Here is a 12,593-nt window from a genome sequence, read left to right as displayed (position 1 = left end):
ACAATCAGGATGTCAGCCGGGCTGTAGTCATCTCAAGGCTTGGCTAGGGGAGGATCTGCCAAGTGACATGCCAGTTGGAAGATATGGATGATCCACTGCTAAACTCACTCACGTGGCCATTAGCAGGTTTCAGATCCTGACTGGCTTTTGGCCAAAGACATCAGGTCCTTACCACGTGAACCTCTTTACATGGGCTACTCAGCAAGGGCTCTGAAAGAGAAAAAGCGAGACCAAAGTCACAGTCCTTTGGGAACCTAATCATAGAAGTGGTACCAATTACTTTTATCATAATCTGTCTATAAGAAGTAAGTCACTTGGTCTAGTCCACAATAAAGAGAAAGGATTACACAAAGATATGAGTATCAGGGAGCTTCCCTGGTGGCTCAGTGGTAAAGAATCCACCTCCCAATGCAGGAGGCGCAGGTTTGATCCCTGGATTGGGAAGATCCTCTGGAGGAGGAAATGGCAACCCACTCCAGTATTCTTGCCTGAAAAATCCCATGCACAGAGGAGCCTGGTGCGCGACAGTCCATGGGGTCACAAAGAGTCAGACATGCTTTGGTGACTAAACAACAACATGAGTATTAGGAGGCATGGATCATTGGAGGCCACCTTAAAGACTGCTTACCACAGTACACCATAAATCTTATTTTTTCACACAGTTACCGTATCTGTTATGAACTGTTTAAGTCATACTTTTAGTAAGATCAGTTTATGAATTTTAAACACAACCATGCTTTACATGACAAAGACATGCAAAGGGTAACTGTTCTCTTTAAATAACAGTATTTGATGATATGATAGAATAACATGACTTTCTAGAATGACTGCTTTGAAATATTTCTTTACTCTTTATTTCTCACCCCCTTTTTGAAATATGACTAAATATATTGGAAGTCAATTTTTTATTAGATGCAGATTCCTTTTTTAGTTGGTAAGTCACAAACATTAATAGGCTGATTTCTCCTTACAACTCAGTGTGCTTCTAGGCTGCTACCCTTTACCATTTAGTATTAATAGTTCATGTGATGCAGATTTTAATTTTAATGTTAGTCTTCTGAAAACACAGTGGCACATAAGCCACTGGAAAACATAAGCAATTAATTTTTACCTGGAAATCAAAAGTTGGATATCTGAAGCCTCTTGAAAACAAAACAAACAAAATTAGAACACTTTTTTTTTTTTTTTTGCTTTTAAATAATCTAGAGATTTGTTCATTATTCATTTACTTGGCAGTAGAGTAAGGATGATTTTATCAGTCCCAAGTAAAAACAGATCCACTGATCATAAAATACAATTCATTTTCCCCAGGAGTTTAGAGATGAGTTTAATTTGGCTCATGGGATATATAACATCACCAAGGGTAAATTAGTACACATAATACTTAGTTTGACAGCTAACCAGTTTAGTGTGTAAGAAAATATATGTATCTCCCAGCAGAAAATAATACTGATTTTAGGATTATCCTTGCCTCTAGTTGCTGTTAACTTTGCTGCAGGGTAATAATAATAATGGTACATTTCCAGTGGCTTGAACTTGGATTATATTTGCAGTACATCAATCATCTCTGATGACCCAGTTGAAGGTGAACAAAAGAAAGAATCTCCAGTTGGAGCAGTTACTTCAGATACTCATCAAGATGATGAAGTGAGCTCAAAGGAACAAAATGTAGAAGACAACATGCAAGATGACTCAAAATCCAAACTGAAAAAAAAGAAAAAGAAGGCTAAAACAGGTTTGTTATCCAAATTAAATGAAAAAATGTGTGCCTTGGTAGGCATAATTTGATTCAGGGACTTTTAGTCCTTAAAACTAAAGAAAATCTAGTCCCGGATGGTATAATTGAAAAAATAATTCAATATGGAATATTTGATACTTAGATTTGTCTAGATTGTAACATTCATTTATTTATAACTGTGGGTCTCTGTGATGAGTGTGTCTTACTTGAGTCATCATTAGTAATGTAGTTGCTATTGTGACACAGATTTCTTCTGTATGTTATTGCCCCTAAATAATTAAGACAGCATTGAAAACTGTAAATGGGCAACAGCCAATAAACATTTCAGATGTTTAAGTTGCATCCCTCTGTCAAACTTGCTATCTTCACGGTTTCTCGTAATTCAGCTTCTTCCTGCCCACTTTTTATTTCACTTTTTATTTCTTGCTTTCTACATTCCTTTCTGCTCATTTCTTTTATCTTATTTTTCATTACTTATTCTTGACTTTTTTCTGCTTCTTACATTTTCTTTTTTTTTCTTTTCAATTTCCATTTATTTGGCCAAAAATTGTGATTAAAAAAGGGGCAATTTTAGATTTTATGGTGCTTATTCATGCAGTTTATGGTGTTTTGTGGCTCCAGTAATTAATTTTTTTAAAAGAAAAATGTACGTATTATGTGTATGCTACTTAGTTAACTTTCACAAACTGGACATGTCTATAAAGTCATCATCCAAATCAAGAACCAGATCATTAGCACTCAGAAGCCCCCCACTAATTCCCTTCTAGTTCATTGTCCTACAGGAGTGAGTACTATTTTAACATCTAACACAAAGTTAATTTTCCCCATTTTTCTATTTTAAGATAAATGTTTAGAATTATAAATACTATGCTCTTTGCTTGTGGCTTTTTTTGCTCCAGATTATCTTGTGTGAGGTTTATACTGTTATTGCATGCACTTGAGCTTATGCATCATGAGTCCTGTTTTTGTACTTAGATATCCATTGTGTGAATATACCACAATTAATTACCTATTCTTACTGATTAACATTTGAGGTGTTGCTAGTATTAAACGATTATAAGTAAAGCTATAATGAACATTCTGGTCACATTTTTTAATCAGCATGTGTATACATTTTTTGTTATTGTTAGACATAGAGTAGAGTAGAGTTTCTATGCCATAGAGTATATGTATTTTTCACTTTAACAGATACTTCTCATTTTCCACACTTGGGTTATCAGTAGATACTAGCCATATTTGAGTTTCCATTGCTCTACATCTTCACTAACATTTATATTGTCAGTATTCTAAATTTTAGTCATTCTTATAAGTGTTTGGTGATTATTCCATTTTGACTTTGATTTGATTTCCATGGTAACTAATGCAGTTGAGCATCTTATTCATGTTTATTGCCTACTTGGATTCCTTCATGGTAAGTTTGTTCAAGTCTTTTGTATAATTTTTTAAGAAATGGAATTGTCTGCCTTTTTCTAATTGTGAATGTTTTATATAACTAGATAACAATTTTTCATATATATATATAAGAATATATTTAACATATATATGTATATCACAAATATCTTCTCTCTCTGGGTTTTATTATTTTTCTCCTACTGGTATTGATATCTTTGGTAAAACAAAATTTAAGGATTTTATATAGCCCAATGTATTCCATGTTTTTCCCTTTGATTTTAAGTGCTGTGATATAAGAAATCTTTCCCAAGTCCTGAAGGTGTTTCTCTATATATAATTTTCAAAAAGACTTTTGTTTCAGTTTTCACTTTTAGATTTGCAGTTTACTTGGAATAGATTTTTATGTATGGGGATAGGTAGTGGTCCAGACCCATTATTTTCTCATATATGCATATGTACTTGACCTAATACCATTTGCTGAAGAGAGCATCTTTGCCCCTGCATTTTAGTGTCACTTTTATCATGAATAAGGTGGCTGTGTAAGTTGATCAGTTTCACTAATCTCCATTCTTAGATGGTTTACGCTAACATCACTATTATGTCTTAGCTACAATAGCTTTATAATAGATGTTGCTGTTAATAATGATAGTTTTATTGCTTCTTTTTTAATTCTTATGTCTTATTCCTTATTTTTACCTTGATACACTGCCTAGAATTTTGATTATAGTGTTAAATAGAAGTGGTAATAACAAATACTCTTCTCTAGCTGCCATCCTTAGGGGAGAGCATCCATTATTTTACCATTGAGTGAGACTTTGTTACAGACTTTTTTGTGAATACCCTTATTGGATTATTCCTAATTGGGTAATAGTTTTTTTTTTCTTTTAACCATTCATAGATATTGAATTTTATCAAATGCTTTTTCTGCATCTGTTAAAATAATCATATTAATCTTTACCCTTTTTTCTATTAATGTGATAATTTGATTATTAAGTGATCTTTGTATTCCTGGCAGAGATGGTGTATTACCTTTTTTTTTTTTTTTTAAATACTGGATTTAATTTGCTGATACTTTGTTAAGAATTTTTGTACCTGTGTTCACGAGAGAGATTTGTTTGTACTTCTCTGTTGTTGAAATACCCGGAATTAACATCAAAGTTTTGGTGGTCTTAAAAATAATTGGGAAATATTTCCTTTTTCAGTTCTCTGTATTTGTATAAACTGGTGTTATTTCTTCCTTAAATGTTTGGAAGAATTTGCTAATAAACGTTCTTAGGCCACGATTTTCTTTCTGGGAAGAATTTTAAATCAGATTTAGTTTCTTTAATAAATATCAGATTCTTCATATTTTCTATTTCTTCTGTCAGCTTTGATAGACTGTATTTTTTGAGGAATTTGTCCATTTAATATGGATTTTCAGATTTTGTATGTCTATGGCATCTGAAAGGGTACCCCTTGATACTGGTAATTGAATTTCCCTTGATTTCTTCATCAATCTCAGCATTTTCAATTTATAAATATTTTTAAAGGGCCAACCTTTAGCTTTTGTTTTTATTCTATCATAGATTTGTATATAATTTTAGTGATTTCTTCTGTCTATATTATTTCCTTTTATAAGTTTCTTTGGGTTTGATTTGCTGTTGATTTCTAACTTTATAAGGAAGATTTTATAAGATTTAAGTCATCCTTTGCTTCTAATTGGAGAAGGAAATGGCAATCCACTCCAGTACTATTGCCTGGAAAATCCCATGGACAGAGGAGCTTGGTAGGCTACAGTCCATGGGGTCGCAAAGAGTCGGACACGACTGAGCGACTTCACTTCACTTTCACTTTGCTTCTAATAATATTAAATGACCATCTAAGCACTACTTTCAGAGAAGGCAATGGCACCTCACTCCAGTACTCTTGCCTGGAAAATCCCATGGGCGGAGAAGCCTGGGAGGCTGTAGTCCATGGGGTCACTAAGAGTTACTCGACTGGGCGACTTCACTTTGAATTTTCAGTTTCACGCATTGGAGAAGGAAATGGCAACCCACTCCAATATTCTTGCCTAGAGAATCTCAGGGACGGAGAAGCCCAGTGGGAGGCCGTCTATGGGGTCGCACAGAGTCAGACACGACTGAAGTGACTTAGCAGCAGCAGCAGCAAGCACTACTTTATCTGCATCCCACAAATTTTTGATATGTTCTATGTCATTCCATAAAAGTATTTCTTAATTTCCATTTAAATTTCTTAATTTCCATTTAAATTTCTCCTTTGATCACTCATTATTTAGAAGTGTTTTGTTTAGAAGTGTTTTGTTTTGTTTAGTTTCAGGCAGCAGTTTCTAGTTATCTTTTTGTTTTGGGTTTTATCTTCCATTGTTGTCAGAGAACATTTTGTGAATTATTTCAGTCTCTTGAATTTATTTAGGATATCTTATGACCACCTTAGGATGAGTTTGGTAAATATGCCACGTGCACGTGAAAAGAATGTGAATTCTGATGTCACTGGGTATGGTGGTGTCCTATGTATGTCAGATCAAGTTTATTGTATTCTCATCTTCCTGATTTTTTTTTTTTTTTTGGTCTGCTTATTCTATCAGCTATTCGATGAGTATTAAAGTTTCTAATATTCTTTTGCATTTCTGTTTTTGTTTGTGTCATTTTTCTCTTTGCATATTTTGGAGCTTTGTTGTTGAATATATACATGCTTAGGATTGCTTTATCTTCCTATCCAATTGACACTTTTGTCATTGTCATAGTCCATTCAAGCTGCTACAACAAAATACCATGACTGGATGCCTTAAATTGTAAATACTTATAACTCATGGTTCTGGAGGCTGGGAAGTCCAAGATCAGGGTGCTTGCAGATTCAGTGTGGAAGGGGCAAGAGGTTTTTCTGGGTTCTGTTTTATAAGGGCACTAGTCCATTCATGAAGGCTCTACCCTCATAATCTAATCATCGTCCAAAGGCCCAGCCTCTTAATACTATCACATTGAAGGTTAGGATTTCAGCATGTGAATTTGGGGGAAACATAAGCATTCAGTCTATAGTAATCAATATACAGTGTCCTTTTTAATCTCTAATGGTTCATTCTCCATTACGGTTTGAGTTTGCATAGAACACTGTTACCTTTCCTCATTTCTCCATCGTCTTCCACACACAGTGTGCCCCTAAGTGGTGCCAACCTGGTTGAAGGGGACAGCCTTTAAACCTCTGCTTGGTCCACGGTCTCCAGGTCTAGGTGGGGCCAGACAGTACTCTTATTCTTCTGCCTCCGCGTCCCCGAGGCTCCCTGCCTGTGCTGCGTTGCACAGCCTTTGTTTGAGCCACTTTGTGTCCATGTACCTTTCTTTTTGCCTTCAATGGTTTTCTTCCCCTACTCCGGCACATGTGGGATCTCAGCCCTCAGGCAGTGACCTCCTTAGGGACAGGTCCCCAGAAAATGTGAAGTGTTCTTGTGCCCCACTCCTGGGTATCTTCTTGTTTATGATCTGTGTCCTTATGTTCATCATCTCACTGTTAGTTTTTCTGTACCATCTAAGTGTTTTATGTTCCTTATTCTCCTTGGCTTCTTTTGAGTTGTTGAGGTCACTTTTAAAGATTTGCTCCTTCTATTAACTTATTAATTATACATTCTTCTACTATTTTTTTTTTTTTTTTTTGCTCATGCTCTGAGAGCAGTAAGTTTATTCTTGACTTATGGTCTAATACAAACTAACTCTCTAACAGAATATACTTCTCCAATATACTATTCTAAAACAGTAGAATAGTTTGACTCCATTTGAATCTTGTCAGGTAGTTTCTCTGCATCTGTCTCCCTCCTGCCTTCTAGTTTCTCATCATGTATCTTAGGGCTGCATGTATTTTAAACTTCACAGATTTTACAATTACCATTTTGTACATTTGATATTAATTTATATTCATTCCCAAATTTCCTTTTTTTTTTTTTTTCATTTTTTATCTGTGCTAAGAATTCAGTTTATTCTTTCTTTCAGTGCAGGCCAGCTAATTTACTCAGATTTTGTTGTGTTAAAAAAGCCTTTACCTTCATTTTTGAAGCATGTTTGTTAATATATAATTTTAGGTTGCAGGAAGTTGTATTAATACAGTTGTCTTCTGGGCTCCATCATTTTTTAATCCCAACTGTAATCTTATTTCTGTGCCTTTGAAGGGTCTGTTGTCTTTTTTCCCCCTTTGCCTGCTCTTTAGATTTTCTGTTTATCTTTGGTTCAGTATTTTATCATGCTGTGCCTAAGTATAGCTTTGTTGGAAGCTACCCTGCTTAGAGTTTACTGATTGATATCATTTATCACTTGTGGATATCACTGACCTAGAGCCAGACATCCTGGAATGTGAAGTCAAGTGGGCCTTAGAAAGCATCGCTACGAACAAAGCTAGTGGAGGTGATGGAATTTCAGTTGAGCTTTCCAAATTCTGAAAGAAGATGCTGTGAAAGTGCTGCACTCAATATGCCAGCAAATTTGGAAAACTCAGCAGTGGCCATAGGTCTGGAAAAGGTCAGTTTTCATTCCAATCCCAAGGAACGGCAATGCCAAAGAATGCTCAAACTACCACACAATTGCACTCATCTCACACACTAGTAAAGTAATGCTCAAAATTCTCCAAGCCAGGCTTCAGCAATATGTGAACCGTGACCTTCCTGATGTTCAAGCTGGTTTTAGAAAAGGCAGAGGAACCAGAGGACATCTCCTGGATCATAGAAAAAGCAAGAGAGTTGCAGAAAAGCATCTGTTTCTGCTTTATTGACTGTGCCAAAGCCTTTGACTGTGTGGATCACAATAAACTGTGGAAAATTCTGAAAGGTGGGAATACCAGACCACCTGATCTGCCTCTGGAGAAATTTGTATGCAGGTCAGGAAGCAACAGTTAGAACTGGACATGGAACAACAGACTGGTTCCAAATAGGAAAAGGAGTTCATCAAGGCTGTATGTTGTCACCCTGTTTATTTAACTTCTATGCAGAGTACACCATGAGAAACGCTGGACTGGAAGAAACACAAGCTGGAATCAAGATTGCCGGGAGGAAAATCAATAACCTCAGATATGCAGATGACACCACCCTTATGGCAGAAAGTGAAGAGGAATTCAAAAGCCTCTTGATGAAAGTGAAAGTGGAGAGTGAAAAAGTTGGCTTAAAGCTCAACATTCAGAAAACGAAGATCATGGCATCCGGTCCCACCACTTCATGGGAAATAGATGGGGAAACAGTGGAAACAGTGAGAGACTTTATTTTTCTGGGCTCCAAAATCACTGCAGATGGTGACTGTAGCCATGAAATTAAAAGACGCTTACTCCTTGGAAGGAAAGTTATGACCAACCTAGATAGCATATTGAAAAGCAGAGACATTACTTTGCCAACAAAGGTTTGTCTAGTCAAGGCTATGGTTTTTCCTGTGGTCATGTATGGATGTGAGAGTTGGACTGTCAAGAAGGCTGAGCGCCGAAGAATTGATACTTTTGAACTGTGGTGTTGGAGAAGACTCTTGAGAGTCCCTTGGACTGCAAGGAGATCCAACCAGTCCATTCTGAAGGAGGTCAGCCCTGGGATTTCTTTGGAAGGAATAATGCTAAAGCTGAAACTCCAGTACTTTGGCCACCTCATGCGAAGAGTTGACTCATTGGAAAAGACTCTGATGCTGGAAGGATTGGGGGCAAGAGGAGAAGGGGACGACAGAGGATGAGATGGCTGGATGGCATCACTGACTCGATGGACGTGAGTCTCAGTGAACTCCGGGAGTTAGTGCTGGACAGGGAGGCCTGGCGTGCTGTGATTCATGGAGTCGCAAAGAGTTGGACGCGACTGATCGACTGACCTGATCTGATCTGATCACGTGTGGAAAATTCTTACTCATTATTGCTTTGAATATGGCTTCTTTATCATCCTCTCCTGTTTTTCTAGATATTTATAACTTCACAAACTCTTTTGAGTTTGTCCACATGTTTCTTATGATTTTTCCCTGAAGTTCTTTTTTTTTTCATTATGCTTTGGTTTGGATATTTATAATGATTTTTCTTCTGCATCCAATATGCTTTTAGATACATCCATTGAATTCCTAATTTCAGGTGATATATTTTTCAGTTCCATAATGCCTGTTTTTTTTTTAATCAATTTCAATTCTCTGTAGAAAGTCTCCATTTTTAAAAATTATTTTGTCCTTCTTTCCTTTTTTTCTTGAATATTAATCATTATTATTTAAAGTTCTTGTGTGCTAACTCCAGTACATATCATCTGTAGGTCTGCTTCTGTTTTCTGTATTTTCTCTTGGATATTGGTCATATAGTCTTGTGTCTTTTATGTCTAGTAACTTTTTTTTATATGCTGGACATTGTATGTAGAATTCCAGAGTTGCATCTTCCACTAGAGAGGGTTTTCTCTTTCCACTCTTAGGCAGACAGAGCGGACAACTAATTGCAACTAATCTAAGCTAAGTCAGATCTGTGTCGTAGTGTTGGTAGGACCCTGTCTCTATTTGCCCAGTTCCCAGGATGTGGCCTTCCAGGTGTTTCAAATTGAGAGCCGTGCAGATATTTGCCTTGTTAGCCCTTGAGAACTTGGGGAGAGTCAGCTTTGCCTTTCAGAGGTTTTCAGCTTAGCCCTTTAGCCTTCTGCCCCGTACAACTTCAAATTTTGGCAAATGTCGTGAGGGAGAGCCTGGCCATGTGGCTGAGGCCTCTCAAGTCTCCTGGTTTTGTCACTCCAGCTCCATGTGAACACCAGAATCTCTGCTGGCTTCTCTGTCCCCCCGTAGGGGCCTTCTGCCAGGGGCCATGCCTGGATTCTCAACCTCTAGATATGCCCAGAATTGGTAAGTGACCCCAGGTAAAAAGTGGCTGTAGGCATAAAATCACCATGCCCTCCAGGGCTTCCTCCTTACCTGCTTTGTTTCAGGCCCTTCCCTCTGGTGAGTCCTTGTTTGCTAAAACAAGACTGGGAGGTTTCACTCCTCTTTCGCCTCTCCCACTGGCCATGTGTTTGAGGCCACTTTTATCACTTAACCCCGCACAACGACTGAAAATGTTTCTGGTTACTCTTTCTCCTAGTGGTGAACTTCTGCCTTTGTCCTCTTCTCATATCCTGATCAGAAAGTGTCCCCAGACACTGAAACAGCTGCCAGTCTATCAGCTTACCCCAGATTGATTCTCCCTCTCTGGACTTTAAGTCCATCTACTGTCCATTGTTTTTGTACTTTTCTGATGCCTTTAAAAATAAGGTTTTGCAATTTATTTGGCTTTTTCAAGTTGTTGTTTATCAGAAACATTGACCTGCAACATTCCTGCTGCATTCTACCCAGAAACAGAAATTGTAGTTATAAACAATTTGAGTGATACATGTTCCACTTAGAAAATACCTAGATAAAATTACTTTTTTGTCTTTGGCTCTCATTTTTTTCTTTCTGTGTTGTTGGTCATTATTAGGGAAAACAAAGAGAGATACCTCACCCTATTTTAATGCATTTAGTAAATAAAGCATTTACTGTCAGAGCATAGTCTGCTATTGTTTGGCTTTTTCTTTGTTTTTCCTTGAAGTGTCTTTGTGAACAGAGATAAATAAGTATGGATCATAAGCATTAGATTATCTGTAAATTCAGTGTTTATTGCTGAGTATATTGTTATGGGAACAATTAATTATCACATTGATAACATCGATTTTCTTCCATGCATGTGGTTTCAGATGATAATGAAGATACTGATGGTGATGGTGTTCATGAAATAACAAGCCGTGATCGTCCAGTTTATCCCAAATGTTTGCTTGATGATGACCTTGTCCTGGGAGTTTACATTCACCGAACTGATCGTCTTAAGTCAGATTTTATGATTTCTCACCCAATGGTCAAAATTCATGTGGTTGATGAGAATACTGGTCAATATGTCAAGAAAGATGATAGGTAATTTTTTTAATTGTACAGGCAGTCCTTGAAATTGAAACTGTCTACAGTAGAAGTCCTTTTTCTACCACTGACGGTCATTCCCTGATAGCTCAGTTGGTAAGGAATCCTCCTACAGTGCAGGAGACCCGGGTTCAATCCCTGGGTCGGGAAGATCCACTGGAGAAGGGAAAGACTATCCACACCAGTATTCTTGGACTTCCCTTGTGGCTCAGATGGTAAAGAATCTACCTGCAATGGCGGGAGACCTGGGTTCGATCCCTGGGTTGGGAAGATTCCCCTGGAGAAGGGAAAGACTATCCACTCTGGTATTCTGGCCTGGAGAATTCCGTGGACTGTATGTATAGTCCATGGGGTTGCAAAGAGTCAGATACGACTGACTGACTGACTGTCGCTTTCAATTTTCATACTAATTGTAGGTGTTCTTCAACTATTGATATTGATCAATATGTTTTATAGAAGAAATGAAGTGACTGTGCTAAATGAGTAATTAATTTTAAGTAGAGGGGAGTTGAGAGAGTTTCTCTGAAGCTTAATGACTAATTTATGATATTTAGGTTACATTGTAAGTCGTCTCATGTTACACTGTAAATCCTTTAGTTGTCTAACCTCATATTTTCATATATATTTTCTTTTGAATGTAATGTATTGTCTGTCCCTCAGGTGAGGCAGATGTCTTGAATTTAATTTTTCCTAGTATTAATTTTGTAGCTACTACATGCTTAAGGCCCAAATACAAAGTATAATATATGACTGTACTAGAATTCAAAAAAATTATTTGCCTGGAAAAATGGCAGAAATTGGAAACAAGAAAATTATCAAAAGGTTATTCACTTATTCATTTGTCTTGGAGCATAGAAAGAAAATATAACAAACCTTGAAGTACATACAATCCTGTTGTGCTCAAATTTTGTTTATTAAATCTAATGTACTAACTTACCACAAACTCATTTAATATTCTGAAGATGTTACTTTATTCTAGCTTTATATACTGAAGGACAAATCATATCTCTCACTTTATATTTAAATAATAAAATAATTCTTTGAAACTGAGAGTATGTAAATGCAAAATGAACTGAGATACTACTACTTTTCAGCCTCATAAAATGTGTAGCTTTCTAGATACATAAAATATTTTTTCCTTGTGTATCATGGCTATTTATTGTTTCTGATCACCTCACCTTGAACACCCTAGTTTTATTTTTTTCTTGCCTTCTCAAAATTACAAAGAATCGTGTTAATAGCAGTATCTTTTTTGAACAGTGAACGGCCTGTTTCGTCTTACTATGAAAAAGAGAATGTGGATTATATTCTTCCTATCATGACCCAGCCATATGATTTTAAACAGTTAAAATCAAGGCTTCCAGAGTGGGAAGAACAAATTATATTTAATGAAAACTTTCCCTATTTGCTTCGAGATTTTGAGGAGAGCCCTAAAGTCATCCTTTTCTTTGAGGTATGAATTGAATAGAGCATAAGTTTTACTTAATATTTTAATAGCACAAATATAAGTTTTTATTTTGGGGCTTCCCAAGAGCTAGTGGTAATGAACCTGCCTGCCAGTGCAGGAG

The 12,593-nt window shown here is 36.7% G+C and overlaps 1 protein-coding gene across 50 annotated transcripts in view; it reads left to right on the top strand.

The window, feature by feature from the left end:
- Nucleotides 1–12,593, top strand: part of AHI1 (Abelson helper integration site 1) — a 219,446-nt gene that overhangs the window by 26,722 nt on the left and 180,131 nt on the right. For all 50 annotated transcript variants that reach the window (XR_015133236.1, XR_015133238.1, XR_015133239.1 and 47 more), the window contains 3 exons: nucleotides 1,554–1,735; nucleotides 10,809–11,022; nucleotides 12,286–12,478. Coding sequence is in view for 20 of the 50 variants with exons in the window: in XM_086317980.1 (XP_086174106.1) it covers nucleotides 1,554–1,735; nucleotides 10,809–11,022; nucleotides 12,286–12,478 (589 nt within the window). In the remaining 30 variants the exon portion in view is untranslated. The remainder of the gene's footprint in view (nucleotides 1–1,553; nucleotides 1,736–10,808; nucleotides 11,023–12,285; nucleotides 12,479–12,593) is intronic.

This window comes from Bos grunniens, chromosome 9 (assembly GCF_055505025.1).
Source record: "Bos grunniens cultivar Pamir isolate PY7600 chromosome 9, Bosgru_T2T1.0, whole genome shotgun sequence".
Lineage (NCBI taxonomy): Eukaryota > Metazoa > Chordata > Mammalia > Artiodactyla > Bovidae > Bos > Bos grunniens.
This window is presented reverse-complemented; position numbering and strand designations above follow the sequence as displayed.